This window comes from Odocoileus virginianus, chromosome X (assembly GCF_023699985.2).
Source record: "Odocoileus virginianus isolate 20LAN1187 ecotype Illinois chromosome X, Ovbor_1.2, whole genome shotgun sequence".
NCBI lineage: Eukaryota > Metazoa > Chordata > Mammalia > Artiodactyla > Cervidae > Odocoileus > Odocoileus virginianus.
In genome coordinates this window covers 33,188,919-33,215,808 of record NC_069708.1, presented here as the reverse complement: position 1 = coordinate 33,215,808, position 26,890 = coordinate 33,188,919, and the positions used below count along the sequence as shown (strand labels likewise).

At 39.8% G+C, this 26,890-nt stretch overlaps 1 protein-coding gene across 1 annotated transcript; it reads right to left on the bottom strand.

Annotated features, from left to right (window-relative positions):
• Window positions 1–253: 253 nt before the first annotated feature.
• On the bottom strand, window positions 254–9,946 carry TBX22 (T-box transcription factor 22). The gene is made up of 8 exons (XM_020869704.2): window positions 9,769–9,946; window positions 8,883–9,042; window positions 7,969–8,070; window positions 5,890–6,064; window positions 4,853–5,017; window positions 4,400–4,464; window positions 3,968–4,053; window positions 254–864 (listed from the first exon to the last, which is right to left on the bottom strand). Exons 1-8 carry the CDS (start codon window positions 9,944–9,946, stop codon window positions 254–256), a joined length of 1,542 nt encoding a protein of 513 aa, XP_020725363.2.
• Window positions 9,947–26,890: the final 16,944 nt, after the last annotated feature.

Here is a 26,890-nt window from a genome sequence, read left to right as displayed (position 1 = left end):
TTTTCACTAGTAATCTTATCTCATCAAACAATATTTATTGAGTATCTTACTTTGAGACCTAAGGCTACTGTAATCAGAGATTGATATAGGTCATATCTGACTTATGACATGTCATAAGGCACTTTAAATGCAGGAGAGAGGAATACCCTCTGATAATGAAGCTTTTTAAGCCCTTTAGTTTTTTACCATTTTTGGTGACATATAAAGAAAATATATGCTTACATGCAATCATTTTAGGAACATGACTATTCCATTAAAGGCAATGGTTAATTATTGGATGCCAATGAGTGTGACTGTATTTGCCTTCTATGAAAGAAACTTGACTGTTGTCATTCACTTTAAGATGGCTGGCAGCATTTACCAGTCCAGGTGGTGTGGAGAAGTTGTACCTATAAAAGCCATAGGAAGGATGGAAAGAACAACCAATTGCTTTCTGAACAATGGGGTTTGATGATAAAATATTTTCAAGTGCCTGTAATTCATACACTTGATTGGAAGAATTAGGTGCTTGTAGACACTGTCCATTTAAGTCTTCAGATGAACCATTTTTTGAATTGGTGACTCCCAAAGAAGATAACATGGGAACTTCCATCATGAGTGGGGCTGAAGACTGAGAACTGTTGTTGCTTGCTAGACTTTCAAGAGCAGGCAAGACAAGACGCTGCTGTTGCCAAAAATTAGTTGGGCAAATCTTGTAGCAAAGGGGCAGGTTGATATTGTGTAGGTACACCTCTGGACAGGGCATTCCAAGGGAGCTTGTAGGTATATGAAATGTGGAAGGGGAGAAAGGTGGAGAAAGCAAAGATTTCAAAGGAGAAGGAGCCCCTCCACTAGAGGTCACTGGGGATGAGCCGCTGCTTCCACCTGTGAATGATAAGTCAATCAATGAACAATGAACTATATGTTCCTACTGAATCAGTAGTCATGTCCATAACTATCCCTGCTTCATTCTTAGATTAGCTTTCCTTGCAAGTTCAGAGTTATTTTGCTGTTGCTGTTTAGTCACTAAGTTATGTCCAACTCTTTTGAGAACCCATGCACTGTAGTCCTCCAGGCTCTTCTACCCTCGAAATTTCCCAGCAAGAATACTGGCATGGGTTGCCATTTCCTTCTCCAGGGTATCTTCCCAATCCCGAGAACTAACCTGTGTCTCCTGTTTGTCAGACAGATTCTTTACCACTGAGCCACCATGGAAGCCACAGTTATTTTGACTCCTTTGGAAAAAACCATTTCTATGATCAAAGTTGAATATGGTATCTCTATTACTACCACTACTACTTTTAGCATTACTATCATGTATCATGCATTGAGCATTCATTATGCTCTAGAACTATACCAGGTACTTGAGCAAAATTCATTCAATGAATTACAAAAGAAGCCTAATTAAATATGATCCAGAACCAATTATATCTTACAAATAAAAGTTTTTATTTTTAACTTAAAAAAATTACTAAAATAAGTACTTGATTAAATCAAACAAGTTGGTTGAGATTCTATAGAAAGCTTTAGTTGATTAAAACGTCACTGCATATGAAAGTAATCTTATAAATTAAAAAAAAAAAGAACATTTAATATATTAAGTTTTCTCTTATGTGAAAATCACAGATGGGTAAAGTTCCATGGTGCACAATATCAAGAGTTAAAGACAGTTTTACAGGTTAAAAATACCAAGATGAAAATGAAACTGTTCATACCAGTGTTGTTAGGTGATCCTTTATGGTTGCCTAGCATCTACTAAAATCAGGGATAAATATAATGTCTAGGAAAATCTAGATTCTACACGTTATACTTGTAATTACTTAATTAAAAATTGGTTATTGACTGAGCTTGATCAAGTTTTTGTGGAGTTTTTTAGGTGCTACTAATTTTCTGAGGGTTTCTCTGGTAGCTCAGCTGGTAAGGGATCTGCCTGCAATTGTTCTTAACTACTTAAAAATACTATTTGTTGTTCAGTTGCTAAGTCATGTCCGACTCTTTTCAACCCAATGGACTGTAACCCACCAGTCCCCTCTGTTTATGAGATTTTTCAGGCAAGAACACTGGAGTGGATTGCCATTTTCTTTTCTAGGGGATCTTCAAAACCCAGGGATTGAACCCATGTCTCCTGCATTGCAGGGGAACTCTTTATTGCTGAGCCACCACAGAAGCCCATTTTTATATGTAAACATAGCTTAATCCTATATCAATAGGGTGGCAAATATCTTTTATAATTAAACATCCAAATATTATTTTACAAAAAGGGTACCCCTTTTCTTTGTAATTTGAGAATATTCTGGACATCTTTTTTTTGGACATCTTAAATAATTGAGAAAAATATATTTTAAGTTATTAATGATCATCTTTAGCTTTTTACAAATTAATGTGTTTTGTGTTAACTTGGAAAATTTAAAATCATTCTGCCTAGATGCTATAAAGTGATACTATCAAATAAGTGTTCATATATTTCTAGGCAACTTGAACCAAATTAATGCAGTCAATTCAGTAAAATATTTCACTAAATAATTAGACTTGATTTTTTTACATTTCAATTAGTTGTTATGATATTTTTATGCAAAATTCAACCTAACTATAATGCAACTGTAACTTTCAATTAATGTTTAAAGACAAACAACTTTAATGGAGTAAAGACAAAAGGGTAAAATAATTCCATATTGCTCATGAATAAAGACTTTTCTATTTATAATTGAATATCATAGTAAATGAAGGTATGCATTCTTCTACCAGAAAGTCTGAATTGTCAAATTATTATTTAGTCATGTGATGTACTACCTGACAACAAATGCTCTGCAGCTATTTTAAATGCTTATGGCAATTAAGCAAATTGGAATAGCTTAGTATTGTTTTTGGCATTTATTTTTCCTACTCACAATAAAAGGAAAATTGAAGCCAAGTGATGATGAAATTTAATGGAAGTCATTTTTATCATGTGCTGAAAGTGTTTCATAAAATATAAAATATTTATTTTAATATTTAATATATTTGAAAATAAGGCCACTAATGCACCCCAGGGCTTCCCTGATAGTAAAGTTGGCAAAGAATCTGCCTACAATGCAGGAGACCCCGGTTTGATTCCTGGGTCAGGAAGATCCACTGAGAAGGGATTGGCTACCCACTCCTATATACTTGGACTGTGGTAAAGAATCTGCCTGCAATGCGGGAGACTTGGGTTCGATCCCTGGGTTAGGAAGATCCCCTGGAGAAGGGAAAGGCTACTCACTCCAGTATTCTGGCCTGGAGAATTCCATGGACTGTATAGTACATGGGGTTGCAAAGAGTCAGACACGACTGAGAGACTTTCACTTCACTTCACTTCAGTGTACCACTGGCAGATTTTAAAAATATGGCGGGGGTGGGATGTTTCAAGAGAACAGCATTGAAACATGTATATTATCTAGGGTGAAACAGATCACCAGCCCAGGTTGGGTGCATGAGACAAGTGCTCGGGCCTGGTGCACTGGGAAGACCCAGAGAGATCGGGTGGAGAGGGAGGTGGGAGGGGGGACCGGGATGGGGAATACATGTAAATCCATGGCTAATTCATTTCAATGTATGACAAAAACTACTGCAATGATGTAAAGTAATTAACCTCCAACTAAAAAAAAATAATAATAAAAAATAAATAAAGAAAGAAAGAAAGAAAGAAAAAAGAAAAAAAAAAAAAAAGAATATGAGATCGTGAGCTGCTGAAAGACCCAGGTGATTTCTACAACTCTCAGGATGTATGATAACTCAAGAAGATACAAGTCAGTAAATCCATCATTAATTATCATGTTTATGTTCTTTTCCATCTTGCCAGTTTCCCTGCCTTTTTGCTTCTTACCTTCCCATCAAGGTAAATATACACTCACTTGATTGTAAACACACAATTTCTAGCATGTACTTATAATCCTGTGTAGCATTTATACAGAGCTTCTGATGGTCATTATTTCATTAACATTTAAAAATCAAAATTAATAAAACATCTTACTTTGCGTGTCTGCACTAAAAGTTTTAAAATCCAAAGTGAGAGAAGGCCTCCATGGGTAGGTCTCTAAAAGTCCATCCAGTACACCCCTGAAAAAGATGTACAACCTTTAGCAAGTCGAGAATGCAATTACTGGAAATAATAATTTATGTAAACTTTTGAGTTATTTTGTTATAGTTTTTAAGAGTGAATAAAATTCCCAGTGATTATTCTTAAATAAAAGCCCAAGAATATAGAATAAATAACATCTTAAAAGTGGTTTGGGGAGGGGTTTGGAGGAGGCAAGGTTTTAGAGATAAAATATCTAGGTTTCTTTCTTACTACCTACCAGTTACAAAATGCAGGGACTCTGGGCTTCTGAGCCACAGTTTCTTTAGCTGTAGTACTTGTGAAAAGGGCTATATAAACATTAGATGTGACTGTTATATTGCTTACCTGCTTCTTCCAGGATCTCTAAATCCTTTAGCAAAAGGATTCCTGTCTATTTTCAGTTTGGTAATCTAAGGATTCAGAAGAAAAAGAAAGATAAAGTCAGTGACCTCAGTAGAAAACACTGTCATTGTCGTTGTTGCTTTTAATAGTTACAACAACTACAAACTTTCCAAAGTGTAATATAGCATGTTAAATAAACATGAAGCATATTGCTAAGTCAAATTTGGAATGTTTATTGCCTTTCTCTCCTGGTAGTCTTTGTCCTGCTCTCCTTTAACACAAGACCCACACAACTCATAATCAAACTTGCCTTGATTACTAGCAATAAGACTATGGATTCTTTTTAATGGATTTCTTTTTAATTGTGGAAAATTGAATCCATATAGTACAACTTGACTCTGTCCCTAAAGCTTCTCCAGAGCCATCCCTGCTTGCCTGAGACCTAGTTGGCTTTACCTGCTGGTTTTGGTAAGCTGTCACTGTGGTGAATTCAGTTTCTTTAAAGGAGAATGTTTTAACCCCTTCAGCAGGCAGAGACTGAATCCGGGACATGTCAACCCTGCTGTCTTGCTTCATCACGTGCACACGGGGCTTGTACTTGTGCATGGACTGCAGAATGATCTGGAGGAGAAATAATCAAATGCTGCCTAGTGATTGGCTTCCCCTCCCTTACACTGGTCCCCTTCTCATCAGCACCCTGGACCTTCCCACCCAAAAGTGAAGCTAAATCAGAAAGCCTAGGCTAGCCCCACTTTTCTGTGCCATTTGGCACTAGACAGAGGTCCTCAGGCATAAGGGGTTTCAGGAAATGGACACCACAGTGGCACCAGTTAGCAGTGGTTCCATTTCCAGTTGGGGTATTTTCCTGCTTCCAAATGTTGGTGACCATGTAATGTTCCCAAGTGTCATTGAGATCCAACTGCCTGCCATAAGTTCCCTGGGCTTAGTTAACTGATGGGAAACTATTTGACCCTCCCCTCCTCCTAAACCAAGGAGAATCCTTCTTCCTTTTGTGGCTAGCACAGGGTCGGGTCAGGCAGGGCAGAGGTGATGTGCACTTGGGAAGAAGGTTCAAGGTCTATGTGACGTGAAAGGCCTTCCATGCTGGTGGGTTGTGGAGAAGACTTCCACCATACAGAAGGTGCACCTCAGGGGAAGGAAATCAGAGCCCACAGTGATTGCCAGGAAAGATGAAGTGAGAGATTGTTCAGGCAAGCATTCCCTTTCCCTCTCCCAACCAGACATCCTGGTTTAAACAAGTCACATTCAGTCCTCAAACTTCTCTTACTCACCATCTCCAACCCCCGGCATTCTCAGATGCCAAACAAAAGTCACAAGAGCTACTTTGGTCACTGGCCCAGAACTTGGACAATTCCTGAAGACCACAACTAGCATATCTGGGGAACACCTTCTTGGCCTTTCCAGGGTGAACCTCCTGCTGACGCCTTGACATCCTCCTCTTCTCCTTGGGACAAAGGATTGTGCACACTTACATGACCTTTGTCATCCATCTCATTGTTGGTGAGTTTCACACGATCAAAGCTGATGATCTGGCGCATCCATGTCTCTCCTGAACAAGGTGAGTCTGGGTGAATATAGACCCTGGGAGTGATGCATGAGTGGTCTGTATTCCCGGCTATCATCCACTGGGAGCTGTGATAGATGTACCTGAAAATGAGTGGAGTGTAAATTTAGGCACCAGCCAAAGCCAGGGATACGGGCTGCTGTGATCTGGTTCTAAAGGACTTGGTCAAGTTTTGCCTGCTAATCTCAAAGTGAGTGCGAGTGCTCAGTAGCTCAGCTGTGTACCACTCTTTGTGACCCCATGGACTGTAGCCCATCAAACTCCTCTGTCCATGAGATTCTCCAGGCAAGAATATTGGAGTGGGTTGTCATTTCCTTCTTCAGGGGCTCTTCCCAACCCAGGGATGGAATCTGCATCCCCTTGTCTCCAGAATTGCAGAGGGATTCTTTACCACTGAGCTTCTGGGTTTAACATGATTTCCAGAGAGCATCCAGGGATAGAAAGCAAACTGTAAATAAGCATATGTCATTAAAATGCTGCAAAGTGCTAGGGCAAGTATAATGTCATGGGATTTCATAATCTGGTTTGTATCTCCTCACAGAAACTGCAACAAAAATTGATCTAACTTGTTTCACCATGCAGAGACACCCGGAAAATCCTCCTGTCCCACAAGTGTCAGGGAAGAAGCAGAGGGGTGAGGAAAGTATCTGTGTGGCCCACTGCCACTAGCAGTTGTGGAAGCCCCTTTGTCCACAATGCTTTATATCAGAATACCCTCAAGGAACTCTGCCCACTGTGGTCTTGATTTCCCATTGTCTCCAATCTTTTTTCTTTTTCCACTTAATGTTTTTTAATTGAAGGATAATTGCTTTACAGAATTTTGTGGTTTTTCTGTCATACATCAGTAAGAATCAGCCACAGGTACACCCATGTTCCTCCGTCCAAAACCTCCCTCCCATCAGCCTCCCCATCCCACCCTTCTAGATGTCACAGAGCCCCTGTTTGAGTTCCCTGAGGCATACAGCAAATTCCCACTGGCTATCTATTTTATATATGGTAGTGTAAGTTTCCATGTTTCTCTCTCCATACATCTCACCCTCTCCATCCTCCCCTCCCCCATGTCCATAGGTCTATTCTCTATGTCTGTTTCTCCATTGTCTCCAGTCTTAATGGCTTAGTTATATGCCAAATTCCCAAACCAGCTCAAGTGTGAAAAGCAGCTTGTTCTGCTATTTGGGGGTTACAGTTCTAACAGGTTCTCCAGACCAGAGAATTCTCCAGACCAAGAATTCTAATTCTTGCCTCTCACACCCAGCACTGGGCACTATGCAGGCTGTTTACTAGAAAGGCTAGACACCCATTTCAGTCAAATGCTTATTTGGCTGAGTGAGGGCAGGGGCTGCCGCCTCAAACCCTTGAGTTAAAGCATGCAAAGACCCCAACTTCTAGGGTGCTAGCAAAGAGCCTCTTAGCTTTAGATCAGTGTGGCCACTTTTAGCCTGCTTTAAGTAGAGAGCTTACATTAAGAGAAACATTACTTGTATTCTCTGGGACCTAGCCTCTGCTTCAGGGAAGAGGCTAAGGAAGGACCTAGGTGAGATAACTGCTTGACTAGCTTTGGGTGGCAAATTAGAACATTGCTCAAGGACCCTGCCCTAAAATAGCACAGTCCAGAGCCCGGTAGAGCCCCAGAAGCCCCAGCATTTCTCCCCAGGTTCCTTTAAACAACTTCCTTCCCAGTTGCTGAGCCCACACCCTCTGCAGTTTGTGGATTCAAGGCTAGGATAGAGGGTTAGCGAGAGATTTGGGGTACACTTAAGCCCCAATTGAAATCTGTGTGCCAGGAATGAGAGAAAAGAAAAACAAGTCTTCTTTTCTCTCAGTCTGAACTCCCTGAACTCCAGTCTGAGGGAGAAAACTCAACTCTCAAAGCCCACAGAAGAATAATTCCCCCTTCCATGGTAGAGTTTTCAAAATAGCGCTGTCAGGTTCCATAGATCTGAATACCCATTCCAGGCCTGTAGTACACTCCTTTGGTCCCAATTACCTATAGCGTTTGGAATCTACTGGCACCACATCAATGGCCACATAGTACTGTTTCCCTGGGTCCAGTCCTTTCACTTTGACCCGAACAGAGGGGAACATCCGCCTGTGGGAGAGAAAACAGTGACTGACCTGGGTGCAATTAGAAATGTTTGGAACAGGGGAGAGGTTGGGGACAAATGAAAATCGAAGGCATTCGCAATAGTCTTCTCATTCTAGACAGGTTCAGGAATGACATTTGGTGCATGAAGAAAGGTTTCTGCTTATATATTTGATTGAACAAACTCAAGATTTCTGAGTGGAGTAGAATATTCTTACCATAAGGCTTTCGTCTGCCCCCCTTTCCACCACCACCACCATATGGAAGAAAAATAGGAGAGAAAAACCTGTGCCCCTCCCATCAGAGGTGCTTTCTGTGAGTCAGATTCGGGAAAGATTTAAATTAAGAAGATTCACATACACAAAAATTACCTAGGTGATTGAGGAAACTGTCCCACAGAAAGAGGGAAAGACCAACCTCAAATTGATTTGGGCTCAGTTTAGTGGGCCTGCTTGATGGGATATTGTTCACTAATAACTGTGAGGCTTTAACAGAGAACCCAACTGTAGCTTAAGATATGGGGGTGGCATCTGGCACCTGCCTTGGCAAGTCTACTTTGTATCATTTACTACACAGGCAGAAGCTGAGAGAATGAGTTCTTAAAACACGGTGTACAGGAAAGAAATGATGAGCCACTAATAATGGCCAGGCAAGGCCTACTCTGGTCAACTGAGAGACAGTGGTTCCTAATACTTTTCTGGGGTGTGGATATGGGGAGAGAGGTACAAGAGCATAAAACTGGAAGCACACATTTTATGAGATCAGAATATTAACTGCCTACTATGTAAAGCCCTTGAACAACTTGGGCAAAGCCAAACCTGCCAGCCTTTGTAATGATCATCTCAGTCCCAATGTCATGGAATCTCTTCCACAGCTCAGATCCTTGAAGTTCCACTTGAATAATATCTTTCTCTTCCAGACTTCCAAAGCTGTTGCAGCCTAAAGTAGTTGCTAAAGGCTGTGCTTTGGATCGCTTTTCTGTGGGAAATAGAGACACCCAGAGTTTGAGAAAGCTTCACAGTCGCACTTCTCACTGATGCCTGTCTCAGAACAGACCAGCCTAGTCTCTTTCCTGGGAACCTTGGCGACTAATTTCCAAGTTCTTCACAATACCCACTGTGTCCCCCCTGATGGAGAGAAGAAGACCCTATCGTACCCTGTGAAATGCATGACCCTTCTTCAAATATGCCGTTCTCATCTCTTTCGGAGACTTTTGGTCCCTGACGCTGAATCATCTGGGGATCTGGGTCCTTGCCCGGCTTCTTACTCTGAGAAACAGCCACCCTCTGGCTTCAGGGTTTCCAGGAGGTTGGAGAGCCTCACTTCACAAATCTGTCAGGATTTCCCCTTCACCACAAATGAACCACAATACTGTGACGAGGCTCTGAAACTTCGCCCTACAGCCAGATGGCTGAGATATCCCCGCAGCCCTGAACGCGGCCAACAGCTGGGCCAAGACATCCTGTGATAGGGCTAAGACATCCTTTGATAGGGCTAGCCGCCCTCAAGCAGCCTTGAGGCGCCAGTCTGAGACTTTCGGACCCAGCAAACTAGGGTAGCCGGCGGCGCAGGGATTTGGGCTGCGGTAGGGGTTCTTGCCTGGAGAATCCCAGGGACGGGGAAGCCTGGTGGGCTGCCGTCTATGGGGTCGCACAGAGTCGGACACGACTGAAGCGACACAGCAGCAGCAGCAGGGATACTTACCAGGCAGCTCGTTCTTCCTCCCGGCGGCGGCGCTTCTCCTTCTCTCCTCCTCCTCTCCACCCTCTTTCTCGAGCAGCTCAGGTTGCGCCTCTTCTCTAGGGTCTCGTAGTTTTCTTTTGCTGGGTCTCCCCACCAAGGCTTCCACCGAGAAGGCATGCGCCCGAGAGCTCAGAGCCATCCCTGGAGAGGTTGGAAACTGTACTCTGCAAAGTTTGAACCTGAGCTGGGTTAGGGAGGGAGAGGGTGGGAGGGCGCAGAGGATAGGCAAAGGAGGGAAAGCGGGAAAATCAGAAAAACTGAGAACTAAGAATTTTTTTTTTCTAAATCAATATGCAGGAGGAAAAAATGTATAATTTTTATATATACATATAAATGTTCTTTGAAAAGACAGAATGCAAGAAGATTAAACTGGAGCTAGAGTCCTCTGGAGTCTAGTCCCCTTTGTGGTCTCCTCCCTCCCAGTAGACATGTGCAGACCATCAGTCCTCAAATCCCTGATTCCCGGACTTGTCAGAGCTCAGAGATTGGCAAGCACAGCCCTTTTAGGGAGCAGACCTGCCGCCAATGGCGGCTCAGGCCGCTCGGATTGGGAGATAGTGTTGCATCGGACTCAGTGAATACACCGCTGGTCGGCTGTTCCTAGCCTCCACTGTTTATTTTGGAAACTGTTGGAGGCATAGAGGAAAAAAAAAAAAACAAAAAAACACCGTGAGTGACACTTCAGAGTCTGACAGGGAGGGGCGGTGGGGGTGTAGGGATAGAAGGGGTTGGAGGTTGATTGGAAAGGAGCTCAGAATAGTCTAGTGAGGAGGAGGGGTACACAAACTTACTGTTTTACATTAAATTGTGAAACTCGAAGACACGCAAAGTAATTGCCCACGGGGGACCACTTTTCCAAAAAAGTGAAACTATTATTTAACCAGATCCAGAGAAGTATATAGGGGTCTTTTGTTCTTAAGTGAGTACACTAGGGAAACAAAGAGCAGCAGGAGCTTTCTGGGCCTGTCTGTTCTACAGTCTGGATCTCAAACTAGATGGGTCCTGTGCTGGTCTGACCTCCTTATCTAGGTGGGGAGATAAGAGAGTGAAGTCAGGAGGCTCCCAGATGACCACTTTCAATGATCAAGAACAAACCTGGGCCTTCAATCCCTGCTTCTACTATGCCAAGTATTCCCACATACAGCCTCTTACAGGATTTAATTAACAAACACAGCCTAAGAACTCCAGGGCCACAAGCAGAGCACCAATTAGAATTGTGCTTCCAATGATGTGGCACCTCAAAATGTTGTGTTTAATAACTGATTCCATTGTCTCCTGAAATATCTTTTTGGGCTAAGTTTTCTTTTCCTGAAAATGGATAAAGTCACCTTCTTTGTATCAGGAAGCAACTTGCCTGCCACTTCCAAGGAATGTGTTTATGCATGCAGACCTGAGAGGCCTGCGTGTGTGCCTGGGATTTAGCCATTCACTTTTCATCAGGCATTCCTGGGCTCTCTTGCAAACTGCATCCTAACTCCTGACATTTTCACCTTTTCAGAGAGCTTAACTCTCCCATGTGTACTGAACTAAGTTGTAGTTAATTCATGTTAACTTTTTTCCAAGAGTAAAGTTATTGCAAGCCTCAGAACCAGCTCTCTGATCTGTTCAGCTGCCAAAGCACTAAACTGTCAGCTACCTGGGGCATAAGGACATACATTTATGTTAGAAGTTCTTTTTTCCACTGCTGAAAGTTTCCTTTGAATATTTTCTTTATTTCAACCAGAAACACTCATAAACCTTTATAAGAGATTCTTTAGCCCACATGGAACATGCAGAGAGAGAGAGAAAGGCTCTGGAACCCATAGATGCCCACATTAGAAAGAAATATTTTTGGTTGACAATTGGAAAATCCTTACAGTAAAATGTTGATTTTGAATTGCCAAAAAAAATGTTATAACTAGGAATATATACAGAATTTATCTCTTGAAGGAAAACTAAATTTGTATTTAATACAAATCAAATAGATTCAAAGTCTGTGGAGATACAGAGGATATAGATGTGCCTTAAGATATATATGGTTTTAAAAGCTCTTATTGAACATGAAATCTGAACTTGCTTTAAGGAGAGAGAAAGTAGTTTTTAATTCTCTAATAAAAATCTAATATTTTATTAATCACTATTAATAGGTATTATAGAGTCACAAAGGAGTCAAACACAACTGAGCAACTAAGCAACAACAACAAATAAATATGTTATTTAACACATGCACAAAACAAGGCCAACCCTGAAAATATTGCTTCTGATGAACTGTATGTGTGTTAAAATAAATGTTCAGATTTAAGTTTGTTTCTGAAAATGTTACATTTCTTGGATATTTATGAAATGAAAAGGGCAAAGACTCATGGCCTTTCTAGTTTTCTATATAGGCAATGTGGGTTATTTGGGGAAAAAGTATGTATAAAAAAACTAAATCTCACTGGAGAGAAAAAAAAATCTCACTTTCTGCAGTATTTACTAACCAAAGAGATTATGTCAAACTCATGTGAAATGATTCCAACTGCCACTTTTAATTTATAAAAGAAGGAATGAAGCATACTTAATGAAATGAATATTTCAAACATATACCTATATTGTTCATGCATGTGTGCTAGGTCCTCAGTTGTGTCCAACTCTTTGTGACCCTGTGGACTGTATAGCCTGCCAGTCTCCTCTGCCCATGGGATTCCTCAGGCTAGAATACTGGAGCAGGTTGCCATGCCTTCCTCCAGGGGATCTTCCCAAACAAAGGATTAAACCCATGTCTCTTTATGTCTACCTGCATTGGCAGGTGAGTTCTTTACCACTAGTGCTGCCTGAGGAGCCCTTACCTAAGTATAAATAAAATAAAGTACTTTTAGACTGGTCATACCTAGTGCCACACTGGTAAAACTACAAGCAACTTCATGATAGAGATTGTTTACTCCAATAGTTATTCTTCTTTCTTTCCCTTGATCCTCATTCCCCATGGTTAAGATATTTTGGCATATTACCAAGCTTGTAGTATGTGAGTCTGAAACAATTTGCTTATGGTCATTGTTGCCATTTCTTGGGAAAAGCCTTCCTACCAAAGTCAAAAAGTGCAGAGAGTCAGTTTCCTCACAACATCATTTGAGTACCTGAATCCCACTTTGCCTGAACTAGCTAAGTTGCTTACACAAATAAATCATCTTTGCTCAAGTGAGTTTCAGCTGGGTTTCTATCACTTACAAGGAAAATAATCCTGATAAATACAATCATCTTGATAAAAGTTTGGAAAAATCAACTTGTTTCCTTAATTCTTCTTCCTTTCCTCTTCCTCCTTCTTCAATACCACTGGTTCTGTGAACTAGGAAATTACATGCTATACACTATCTTAGAATATAAAAACCTGGAAGAAAATTTGACTTTCTACATAAATTACTAGGACTATGATAATTAACAAAAAGGAATAAGACTCAAGCAATAGAGCACATAGGAAGACAGACTTCGGATTCATACAGACCTGATTCAAATTCTGACTTTGCTACTTTCTATCTGAGAGACCTTACACAAGTCTTTTTTACCATTCATTCTCTTTCTTCTAATATTTCAGTTTTTACTTATAATACCTTCATAGAGCATGTTTCTGTAAGAGTATGTATCTGAGGGTTAGTAAAATGATATACACAAGTCACTTAGTATAATGCCTGGAACACAGTAAGTACTCACAGTTGTTTTCAACATTAAAGAAATGATAGAGGTTAATTTCAAGAATATATTAATATTTACATTAACTATATAGTTATAAATCCTTTGTGTCCAGGCATTAGAAACAGAAGAAATTTACACTAATATTGGCACCTTCAACTTTTGTTTAAATCATAAAGCAGATTCAAAAGTTCAGAAGTCTTTATAAAGTAATCAAGTTTCTTAATTTGAGAATAATTTTTAAAAATTCAGCTAGTGAATTAAGCAAAAATATTGCTTTTCAGTTTCTAAATCCATGGGAAATACATCTGTTAGAATACATATTCTGATCTGATTCTATTATCTTGAACTTGAAAAGATATTTTTGATATTTTACCAATTCAGTGTGAGTATATGTTTTCTTCTTATGGTAAGTAAATAAAATTTATTAATTATAGGCCTCAAACATATAGCTGTGTTTTCACTCCAGAAAATTAAGGAAGCAGGTCTAATTAATATTAAAAGTAATTCTCACACTGAATCCTTCAACTCTGGGTAAACCTAATTCAATATCATTCAATAACTTGGTATTTTAATGCATCTAGCAATTGTACTGTACATATCAAACTTTGTAATAAATGTTCTTAGGTAGAGTGGAGGAAGAAAGAGTAGGAAAACAAATTCTTATCTGTGTTCCTTTCACTTTCATGGTGAGGATTGGGAAGTTAAATGCTTATTCTTGACAAATATTGGCTGAAGGGAAATTAATTTCTTTGAATTTAATCATGTCATGTGTTCATCAAATGTCTGATATCAAGTGATGAGGGCCTTCCTATGATAATAATTATAGCATTGCTTTTGGGTTTATTATACTCCTCATTCTCATTGAGTTTTATATCAAAGGTATGCAATTTTTCCCATTTTTCTGTTCAATTTATAACTTATGACTGGTGGTCTTTTTAAAAAGTTTGGCTCTAGGAAGTTGGCTCTGAGAAATATGAGGACAATTTTGTCTTCAACTAATTTGGGGCAGAGAAGATGAATGAAATAAAAATAATAACCACTCCCCCCAAAAAATAATAAGCCCAGAAGTGGCCCTGCTCTATAGTGATTGCATGCCCAGCCAAAGGCAGCTAGGACTGACATCCAACTAGTCCATGGAAAGGAGATCTTTAGAAATCAGGTACAAATTTAAGAATCTGATGATATCTGATATTATGGCAAAGGGTTAAATGCAGTCTTAATGTGATTGAAGTGTTTGGTTCAGTAACCTGCTCACCCTGCAGGGCTGGGAAAGGCACTATCCCTACCTTAGAGGCACAGCATGAAGCTCATTGCAAGACCAATATACAAGGCACTTGAGCTAGAAAACATCCAGGTCTGCATGTAATCTTGGATACATCTCCATAGGTATTTATCTCATTCTGCAGCCATTAAAGCAGAGGGGAGGATATCAATGCATTTTCTCATCCCTTCTTACTCGAGATATATATATAATCAATTGTATGTTCATAGCTAAAAGATAGCTTAGAAACAGAAAAAGTAAGAGTTCTTTTCTTAAACTTTGAGTGTTAATCACAATGTATCACTTGTAGTAGTGTCTCCTAATATGAGCATTTTCTTGCTTTTCAACCCTGGCTCAGTTTACTGCTAAAAAAGCAGGAAATCAATTGCCTTGTGTATCAAGGGAAAGCTTTGCCTGATAAGTTTTGCTTTTTAAGTACCAGATTTCTGTAAAAATAAGGCAAATATGTTTGTTTCAATGTCCATTCTAGTATTTTAGACTATCTACTATATGACAATTTTAAAAATGAATATCTAACATTTACAGAAGTACTAATGGGAAATATTTGGCAGTAGGCTGAGGGATTTTCCCTAAGTCCATCAGAACATGAAAAGTAGGCAAACACCTACCTTGTTTATGCTTAAAGCCAAACTATGTTACTTTCACCAATTATCTGCCTTCCCAGGGTTCCTATAGTAATATTACTAGACAAAAAGCTGCTTCTGCATGAAATAAATGTTTCCAGAGTTAGGACACCCTGATCAGTACTTCCAAGGGGCAAAAGGGCAGGCCTTAATACCCAAGGAAATATACAAAAGAAGCACTACTGAAAACAACAAGGATCTGACTACCCAAATCCATCATGTTTTAATTACTGGGGAAGAAAGAGCATAAACAAAAGGTAAAGTCAATGGATATGTCTATTGACAAATGAATGCCAGCCTTTAATAAACTGGGTCCACAGGACCATGATGCACACCCTGGCTGAAACTCACTTAGGTCACTACTCAGTTAGGGGACTGACTAAATCATCTCAGTGAGTGGTTTAGTCACTAAGTCATGTCTGACTCTTGTGACCCCATGGACTGTAGCCCGCCAGGCTCCTCTGTCCATGGGATTTTCCAGGCAAGAATACTGGAGTGGATTGCCATTTCCTTCTCCAGGGGATCTTCCCAACCCAGGAATCGAACTCAGGTCTCCTTCATTGCAGGCAGATTCTTTATTGACTGAGCTATGAGGGAAGCCACTCAGTGAAGCCAGTTAAATAACTGCCTCTTCTTAAGCTCTGGAATTTGTACCTCCAGCTTAAAACTTAACTCACCTGACAGCACCAAAAAAAAAAAAAAAAAGTAGATAGAAAGTTGTAAAACACATTTATTTTTGTCTTTCGTGATGGTGAATCCAGAGTCATTTAAATTGTGTGTGTGCAGGTTTCTCATGGGAAGTGATTGTTGAACTTTTTCAAGGCAATGGCCAGTAACTCTTTGGAAAACAATTGCATTAGGATGTTTAGTATGCTAGCATTTTAATAAATACCAAAACACTTGGTATCACTTCACAACTGATTTCTCATCTCAGATTATGGTCCTGTTCTGATTTATTTTATTACAAGGAAATGAAGTTTGAGAACTCTAGCTTAAACGGAAACGTAGTCATTACTTTCCATTTTGGCAAGCTTAAAACTATGATCATTTTCACTGACGCACACATACATTCTCTTCTCTTTTCCCTTGTCTAAGGACTAGCTAGAATATCTCAATGTATTAATAAGCTTTTATGGCTGGAAGAAATTTTTCACGAAAGCATTTGTTTGTATGCATGTGTTTTTTTGTGTATTTGGATTTTTAAGTAAGAATGCTTAAGGACACATATAGAGAGTAGTATGAAGTATTTTCCTCATGAGTGATTTCTTAAAAAATAAAAGCAAACAGATGTTCTACCCTCCATTCCCCATCATTTTATTTTGCCATTGAAAAAATTTAAAAGCCAGTTTTTAATGTTCTTTTTAGGTGACAGTGAGTTTATCCAACATTGATTCACCATTTATTTTTCCTCTAGATGATGTCTTGATAAACTGGAGCCACCACAGAATGTTTGAGCTCCCCAAGGCACTGGAGATGGCTTGAGCTAAGGATCTTGGTTTGAAAGAGATCTCAGTGCATTTTATCAAGTTTTCTTGAAACAATAAGCCAGACTAAGTCAAGCTGTCATGGAGGCAGCTGATAGAAGACTCAGTGGGACTCTACTCCTGCCACCCTCCCAGTTTCTTTGTGTATCTTTATGTCTCTCTCTGTATCTCTTTTTTGTACCAGTTGAATTTTTCTCCCTGTGTGTTTCTGTTTCTCTCAGTCTCTGTGAATTAATTTATGCCTTTGTTGTTCCTTTTCTCTTCCTCCTTTTCTCTCCCCTTCTGTTTAACCCTCTCTTTCCCTCTTCCTGTCTGTCTCTGTCCCTTATATTCTTCTCCAATCAATAACCCAGGAAGGCCTGTATTACTAGGCGAGTACTGTACAGAAGCAACTGTACCACCTTACAGCAATCTCTTGACATCTTTTTCACTCAGATGCCCTCTGCAGTCACATTTTTTTAGCTTTAAGGCAGGCATGTGGCATGTGTTTATGTGTGTAGTTTCACAACACAGTGTCTTAACTAAAGCTCTGGTGAGAAAAGCAGGAATGAGTAAAAAAAAAAAATATCTTTTGGCACACCCTGCTTCTCCTTCCTCCTTCCTCTAAGGATGGCCAATGCCACACATTTTTTTTTCCATTTATTTTTATTAGTTGGAGGCTAATTACTTTACATCATTACAGTAGTTTTTGTCATACACTAAAATGAATTAGCCATGGATTTACATGTATTCCCCATCCCAGTCCCCCCTCCCACCTCCCTCTCCACCCGATCCCTCTGGGTCTTCCCAGTGCACCAGGCCTGAGCACTTGTCTCATGCACCCAACCTGGGCTGGCGATCTGTTTCACCCTAGATAATATACATGTTTCAATGCTGTTCTCTTGAAACATCCCACCCTCACTTTCTCCCACAGAGTCCACAAGTCTGTTCTATACATCTGAGTCTCTTTTTCTGTTTTGCATATAGGGTTATCATTACCATCTTTCTAAAGTCCATATATATGTATTAGTATACTGTAATGGTCTTTATCTTTCTGGCTTACTTCGCTCTGCATAACAGGCTCCAGTTTCATCCATCTCTCACTTCTGGGCATACACACCAAGGAAACCAGATCTGAAAGAGACACGTGCACCCCAATGTTCATCGCAGCACTGTTTACAATGCCACACATTTTGAGGTTCAGGCCTCCTCCATAGTGTTAGGGACTGAAGTCAAGATGAACTCAGAAAAATTCTTCTGGCTTAATGATTTGGAGCTCCTTGGAGAAGGGCCTGGGGAGAAAATATCACAACTCAGAGCCCTTCTGCCACCTCTTAGTGCTAGACATTTACCACTCAACTCAGTATGCTTCCCTCAGATCTGACCTCATCACAGGTCAATCCTCACCTTCCAGGAAGGCATGCAAGCCTCTTCCTTTTGCTCCTTAAATCTGCCCTACATGAAGTTTCATGGGTCCCCAGAAGCCTTCCCCCAGCAATCTTGCCCAGGAGAAGGACTATTACTGGGTCATTTTGGTGTCACAGCATACCCTCAAAAGACAGGCCAAGTCTAACGTTTATTCATTTTAAAAGATTAACATTCCACTTCACATCTCCTGAGTAGAGGTTTCAGAATGCCTGTTACTTAGCCCGCAATTGAAGAAGATGAAACCAACAATTATGACTTCAGCTGGACTTCCTTAACTTTATGGATTTGCCAAGTGATATTTAATAGGAAAGGCAGATACTGAGCTGAATCCTTCTACCTAAGGCCCCCAAAGAAAACCTGCAGCATGACCAGGAAGGCAGAATTTTTTTACCCGGGAGGCAAGAAATGGTTGGTCGCTGCATCAAGATGCCAGGCAGGACCCTGGTCTGAAAGTCAAGTCTAAGGCTGGGCTCATTCACTCCACAGATGCCAGTACCAACTGTCTCCAGAGTCCAGAGGAGAGTGGCTCAGAGCTGGAGTAATGAGAACACTATGTTCTGGCCCCCCAGCTACTGCATTTGCTACTTCCTGATTGGACTGGCCCTGCACCTTCTTCCATGCAGAAGACCTGCCTTGACTCAAGGCAAGCCACAAAAGCACAATGACAGTCTGTGATTTCAGCACTTAGGGCAGCAAGGTTTCAGGCTCCCAGCCTCCTTCCTCAGCCTCTCTAGGAAGCTTGCTTGGTTGTGCTCTGATCTGAGCTGCAGGCAAATGCTTCATGGGAACCTGCCTCCTAACCAGAAGTAGATTGACTATACAAGTTGAATTGCCCCATCCCCATCCCCATCCCTAGCTGCTGGAAACCTCTTTTCAAATCCCAATCAACAGCAGCTCAGTAGCTCTGCCTGTGGGGTCCAGCAGTCTGCTCTGTTTCCGGGTGGTCCACCTAGGGACCCACTCAGTCTCAGCAATTTCACATATTCAGCCCACAAAGGCAGCCAATGATATGTCCATTAGACAGCTCAGAAAGTCTCAGGGGCCATGGTCCCTCATCACCAAACCCTACAATTCCCAAAGGAAAGAGTCAGGGCTTTCCTAGGTGGAGATATATACACTATCATACACTAGGGCTTCCCTGGTGGCTCAGCGGTAAAGAATCCCTGGGTCGGAAAGATCCCCTGGAGGAGAGCATGCAACCCACTCTAGTATGCCTAGAGAATCCCACAGACAGAGGAGCCTGCTGAGCTACAGTCCATTGGGTCTCACAGAGTCACACACGACTGAAGTGACTAAGCAGCAGCAGTAGCAGCATATATATATATATATATATATATATATATATATATATATATATACTGATCTCTAGGGAATCTCAGAAATGTGTTGGTCAGTATATTTTCCTGAGGCAGACTAGAATATTTGATTTTTACCTGATTTATATCTTGAGTAGCTCAGAGAGAATTGAAAAGGGCTAATACTCTAAGCTGGAAGACTTTACTAGCGCCGAAAAATCTATGAGGACTAGAAAATTAATGCTTATTTTATCCTCTGGTGGGGTGTTTCCCTGAGAAGACAGATTTTGAATCAGTGTGGTTTAATTGAATGAATGCTAGAGAGCATTCTTTTCCACCGCTGGGAGCAGGAGAGCTTAACCTTTCTTTAGAGGACTGAGGGAAACCCCAACAAGCCCACATTTGGCTACCCTACTGTGAGGTCTTTTTTGTGTTATCTGGGGGCTTCTCTGGTAGCTCAGAAGGTAAAGCGTCTGCCTGTAATGCGGGAACCTGTGTTGGATCTCTGGGTCAGGAAGATCCCCTGCAGAAGGAAACGGCAACCCACTTTTTCCTGGAAAATTCCATGGATGGAGGAGCCTGGTAGGCTACAGGCCATGGGATCGCAAAGAGTTGGACACGACTGAGCAACTTCACTGGTTCACTGGAAGAACAAGAGGCCTCTGGACTGAAACCGGTGAGCCAGGTAAAGTGAATGCTGATCTTCCCTGGGAAACCAGTGACCAAGGAGTGCTACACTTTATATATCAAAATCTGACACTAAATTATGAGAGTACAGTGTGTTCTCGAGTTGCTGATGTTCCAACTCACAGTCAACCAGTCATAAATGTAGTTGCTTTGGATGATTTCCTGTGCAAGTTATAATTGTTTAAAGAAAAATGTTGTTCTGAACTATTTTTTCCCAGTGAATATTTCCCCTTTCTCTCAAGGAATGTGAAAGAGATTTTATTTTTTGTTTATGAGTTAATTATTCATTTTATTTCAAGTTTTAAGTCCTAAAATCAATGTAAGAAACAGGTTCCAGCCATTTTTGAAGAGAACTCAGAAACAAGAATTTCCAACGGGGTCATTTCACTTCCCCTAAAGAGGAATTTTGAAACACTCTCAAATCTGTTTCTGGTCCTGGTTTCATGTTGGAAAATGTGTTTCCTGTTCTAATTGGGGCTATTCACTTTCGGTGATATTTAAAACGAGCCCCACTCAGTTGATGTTTAGCTAACTATGAAGAAAATGGCTCTTGATTAGGCAGGCAATTACCAAACCAAAGCTGATCACTTCCCAAGCAAAACAAAGGAATGTGTAACTATTTTTCTTCTACAGTAATGAACATGGCAGGCAATTTTTTATAAATGAAATAGAGTTTTCTTTGTTGGTGAGCACCAGCAGGGCTAGGACCCATATGACAAACTGTCTTTACTAGAACCTAGACCAGTTACCTTTTTTTTTTTTTTTTTTGTCCATGTGGGGAGGGAGCTGAGTGAACACAAGTATAAACAAGATCCTGCAGTTGCAGGTCACAGCCATCTGGAGCAGAAGAGACTTGTGGCTGTCTTATCAACAATCCCACCCAGGCAACTCAAGAGACCTGAATCCTCTTCCCTCCCATCACTCTCTGCTGTGAGTCCATAGTGCTTGGCTTTGATCTATAACTCCAGTACTAATCAGTAGATACTTCACTTTTAGCCTTTGGGGAGAGGAATTCTGGAAGATCAGGCTTGATTATCTTCAGAATCACATAGGTAGTCAGAGGACAAGTGTTTGCCAGAAACCCACCTCTCAGTGTGCCTTGGACAGAGGAAGCTCTAGGTGTACCTTGCCTGCATAGATGCTGCAGTGATCTTAAACTGGGGACAAATTTTGACATTCCAAAGAAACTGCCATTTCCCCTCATGATTTCCGCAGGTGCCCTCAATTCCTGGTTGCTCCTAACAAGCCATACTCGGTGATTAGAAGAAAACAGAGGCTTGACTTTTCACAGTTCAGAAGATCTTAATAGAATTCTGGCCCAACACTGCACCCAGGTGTGGAGTCTAACAATATCACTGCCATTTTTTTTTAAGCTTACTATTTATTATTGCTTTATATAATCTTAACAGCAACAATAAGAAATGAAGTAGGTAATTTCATTTCCCCATTACCCAGATAAAGCAGTGGAGGCCTAGAAAAATTACGTGAGTGGTAGAGCCGGTTTGCCAGTCTTCAGCTCTTCGGTGAGCTTCCAAGAGCACTGCTCATGAAAGAATCAATTCCTAGACAGGGTGATAAGAAGTCTGGGGTTCCTGAGGAGGAGAAAGGGGTCTGGAGCCCTTGAGGAGGAGATAGGGGTCTGGAGTTCTCAAGGAGGAGAAAATAACATTTTTTTTTTCTTTAAGCCCAGAGCTGATGATTGTATAACACAGCAATTAATCTTGCTCAATTATATATTTTCCCTTAAACTCTTTACCCATGATTATATAACAACAATATATCCTGCTTGAGGACATGTTTCTCCTTCTTGAGTACCTTCTGATAAATCCTGTTATCTTAAAATGTATATTATGGGAGTGGGTCTGGTAAGATCTTTCTATTGTTCTAATCCTATCATCTTAAATGTAAATTGTGGGAATGGGTCTAGTAAGATCTTTACAACCTTGAGACATTCTTTTGATTTATTGTAATAACAAATTAAAAACGTATACAGCTCCCTTGCTCAGACTAATGAGTGCGGCCTTCTCTGTCCCCCTTCTGATGTCTCTGTTGGAAGCTTTCTGTGCCTCTTTTTATATGTTAATAAAACTCTGCTATACAAAAGCTCTTGAGTGATCAAGCCTGGTCCCTGGTCCTGAAGCTAAATCTTCTTCAGAGATCACAAACCCAACACCATCCTCTGTCAGCTATCACTCAGGGACAAGAGAGTATGGAATTTCTAAACCATCTGCTACCATTACATGGCCCTCTCCCAGTCTAGATCCCTCAAGGGATTTACAGCAGGAGGAGTTTTGTAAAGCTTGGGGGTAAAACTCAGTTGCCAGCCTCTCATGGAGGGCTGGCACCATTCTGGTTGGCTTGATCTTCTGTTCTGTACCCCAGGTGCTAGCCCCTAAGCAAACCTGCCTGTCCTGGCAATTTGAAGAGCTTGCACCTTCTGATGTCTGACAGGAACCTAGCTTTCTTCAAGCTTATGACTACCCTGTATGCCCCAATGTGCTGTGAAGTTTGGGGGATAGGCTGCTGTCACACATCAGGGCCTCTAGAATCTCCTTCCTATAATGTAAAAGCTCTCTCTGAGGCAAGCAAGCATCCTTACAGACAGTACTTTAAGAAGTCAAAGCATAAATGTCCCTTTGTATCATGCTTCTCTCAGTTTCTATTATCCAGTGATATCACCCTACCTATATTCAGCTTCCCAGCATTTCCCTGGACAGAATAACCTTTAAATTATCACAATCCATGGGACACTGATTTATTAAGAATTTGACTTTGTGAGAAACCAAGAATATTTTACACAATTCCTCCTGCTAGAATGTATCAAAATGCCAGGTGTATTTTTAAACTGAGAACTTGAGGCTGTTTATTTTCACCATTCTCAGAAGAGGTTGACAGGACATGATTAATGGAAAATTACAGGCTAGGTTTTCAGAAAACATTCTCTCCTTTACTTAGCACCATTACTTAACTGTTCAGATTAGCCACTACATCTACTACTAAAAACATGTGGCAAATTTTAGGTGCAATTAGTACATAAGCACTTAAGAGATCCAATGAAATAAAATTTGAAAATCAGGTTACAATTTTTATTTTAGTGCATTTGCACATATATTTTGACCTCTGAATCATCATTATTTTAAAAGGATCTTTCAACATTTGCTAAAACTCCTTTGAAATTTGAAGTGATTATAAGAATTTTTTTTCACTGTAGTAAATCTTAAACAACCACCACTTAAGGGAAACACAATATACTTTTCCATGAATCACTGTGGATGACACCAAATGTTTAGGTGATGTGATGTTGGAAAGAAGAAGCATTCCACAATATAAGATTCTGTGGTGCATGAAGTATGTAATACTTATGAAAGAAAGGTTTATTTTATTTAAATATTCAATTTTTTAACACTTTAATTCTCAATCCTAAAAATAATCTAGTATGAGAGCTAAAATATCTGTGCTTTAGTAAAATTCAGGCTTTGTGCTTTGTACAATCTTAATATACATGCTCTGGATTCAAATATTCAATGAAAAATGTTTTGTTTAATATTTAAAAGTCAAGTTTATTTGATGAAAATCAGAGACTGAAAGGGCTTCCTAGGTGGCTCAGTGGTAAAGAATCTGCCTGCAAGTGTAGGAGACAAAGTAGACACGGGTTTGTTAGATCCCTGGGTCAGGAAGATCCGCTGGAGAAGTAAATGGTAACCCACTCTAGTATTCTTGTCAGGAGAATCCTATGGGCAGAGTAGCATGGTAGACTACAGTCTATGGGGTTGCAAAGAATCAGACATAACTGAAGCAACTGAGCATGCACACAAAGACTGAAAAATGACTGATCTTTTGGGTCATTCAAACAACTGAAGCAGATTGAGCGGCAGGTCTAATTGACTGAATATAGCTTGGTCACAAGGACAGCTGCCAAAAAACGATGTTACCCCCTCAAAAAAAAAAAAAAAAAAAAAAAGGTAGGCCTTGTTATTTGAGTGAATAAATTTTTACAGCAATCAATGGAAGGATTGTAGGCATTCCAAAATTTAGAAAACTTTAAAATGAAAACTAGAATTACATTATTATAGTGCATTTAGTGAACTCTGATTAAAGTGTAAAGGACTTTTTTAGATGGTAGAAGGTAATTGGTGGTGATGTCAAATGTGTATTACACACTTTCTTGGTTTCTGATGTTTCTCTAATTTTTAGTTTTCTGTTACTTGGTGAGATTTTGAATTAGTTTCATTGCTATTATCTACTTGGTTTTACATTTGTAATTGTGTTCAGTGTGAATATCAAAAAAAAAAGGGAAGGATGTTCTCATTATATAATTTCAATACTATTTTTTAGTTATCTTTTCTAAATAAATGAAGTTCCTCCTTCCCCATAGGTATAATTAAAACATATATAGCAAACATAGCTCTCATTATAGTGGCATACAATTTTAAAATAACTATGTAACTATGTAGTCTTCTATATTTCATCCATAAACTATTTTTTTCTCATTTTTTGATACTGATAGAACCCAGCTGAGATACTTTTACCTCTAATTGAATGACACTATTTTAAAGCATCTCAAATAATGTTTTGTTTCTTTATCACAACATATTTCAGAAATGTGGACAAAGATCAACAAAATCATTTTAATTTTCTATGATAAAAAATGAAAAGAATAATAAAAAGAACAACTGGAATAATATAATCAGGAATATTTTTAAAGTTAATGTATCTTTATATGGTATGTTGGGCAACATTTTACTGGAGTAAGTATATTTATTATAGATTGGCTCAGATCATTATAGCATTTTTTAATCTTACCAGGTCCCAAGAAACTTTTATGCACTCTGGTAATATGCAAATTACCAGAGTGTATCACTCTGGTCATAAGCAAAATAAATAAAATCCAAAATTAATTAAAATGATTTGGAACTGATCTACACGCCATTAAAGGTAACTTCTCATTTTCAAACTTGTGAATATAAACAATATTTTAATTGTGTATTAATTTTTCAAAAGCTCAAGGATTAATTCTACAACATAGCAAAATTCAGCTGGCAAAAGATTGAATTTTTCTGTGGTTCTATTAGCTGTTTAATTCTTGCAATAACAAAAAAAAAAAATGATGTCTAGCTTTCAGGTAACAGTTCAGCTTGAAAAATCACCTGTCAATTTGGTAACTGATATTCTTATTCATTATGTTTTCATCTGATTGCCTTAAAGCTATGGTTTTATACAGTGTCATAGTTATGAATTTGATACTAATACATTTCTCATTATGAAATTTACTGTTGTTAACCCACTACATACTTGTAGAATTATTTATAAAGTAGATCACAGAACTTATAAGCATCTGACAAGATGTTCACAAGTACCCCCCTGCCCCTCATCACTATAGATTTATGTTGTTGTCATTTAGTCACTAAGTCATGTCCAGCTCTTTGCAACTCCATGAACTGTAGCCAGCCAGGTTCTCCTGTCCATGGGAGTCTCCAGACAAGAATACTGGAGTGAGTAGTCATGCCCTTCTCTAGGGGATCTTTCTCACCCAGGGATCAAACCCACATCTCTTAGATCTTCTGCATTGGCAAGTGGGTTCTTTATCACTAGTGCCACCTGGGAAGCCCATTTACACTGTATTAAGTCATATAATAATTTAATAATATAATAATCTAGAAATAATTTAAAGTCTTCAGGAGGGCGTTCATAGGCTATGTGCACATATTATGCCATTTTATATAAAGGAGTTGAGCATCTAGGGACTTTGGTATCCCCTGGGTCCTGGGACAAATCCCCTGAATATACTGAGGGATGACTGTAGTTAAGTGACCTGGGTTGGGTCACACAGATGAAGGTTAGAATCTTAGGGTGGGGTGGGATGTTTCGAGAGAACAGCATCAAAACATGTATATTATCTAGGGTGAAACAGATCACCAGCCCAGGTTGGATGCATGAGACCAGTGCTCGGACCTGGTGCACTGGGAAGAGCCAGAGGAATCGGGTGGAGAGGGAGGTGGGAGGGAGGATCGGGATCGGGAATACATGTAAATCCATGGCTGATTCATGTCAATGTATGACAAAAATCATGAAAATATTGTAAAGTAATTAGCCTCCAACTAATAAAAATAAAGGAAAAAAACAAAACCAAAAAAAGATAGAATCTTAAATTTAATGTTTAATTACCTGATAATTTTGAACAAATTCCTTAACCTTTCAGAGCCTCAACTTCCTCATCTATATAATACGGACAAGAGTAATTACTGTCTCATAGGGCTCCCCTGGTGGCTCAGACATTAAAGAATCTCCTGCAATGCGGGAGACCTGGGTTCTATTCCTGGGTTGGGAAGATCCCCTGGAGGAGGGCATGACAACCCACTCCAGTATTCTTGCCTGGACAATCCCCATGGACGGAGGAGCCTGGAAGGCTACAGTCCATGGGGTCACAAAGAGTTGGACACAACTGAGCAACTAAGCACAGTACATAGGGTCCCTATAAGAATGAGATAAGAATGATAAATGCTAGTTCCTAACTAAAAATTATTGAACACTCATTAACAACAAAAGCAACAAGAACAGGGATCATTGATTTACATCCAATAGTTAGAAGAATATTCAAATATTTGAAGAAATAATATGAGATGAGACCTTTTCAGATGATTAATATATTTTATATTC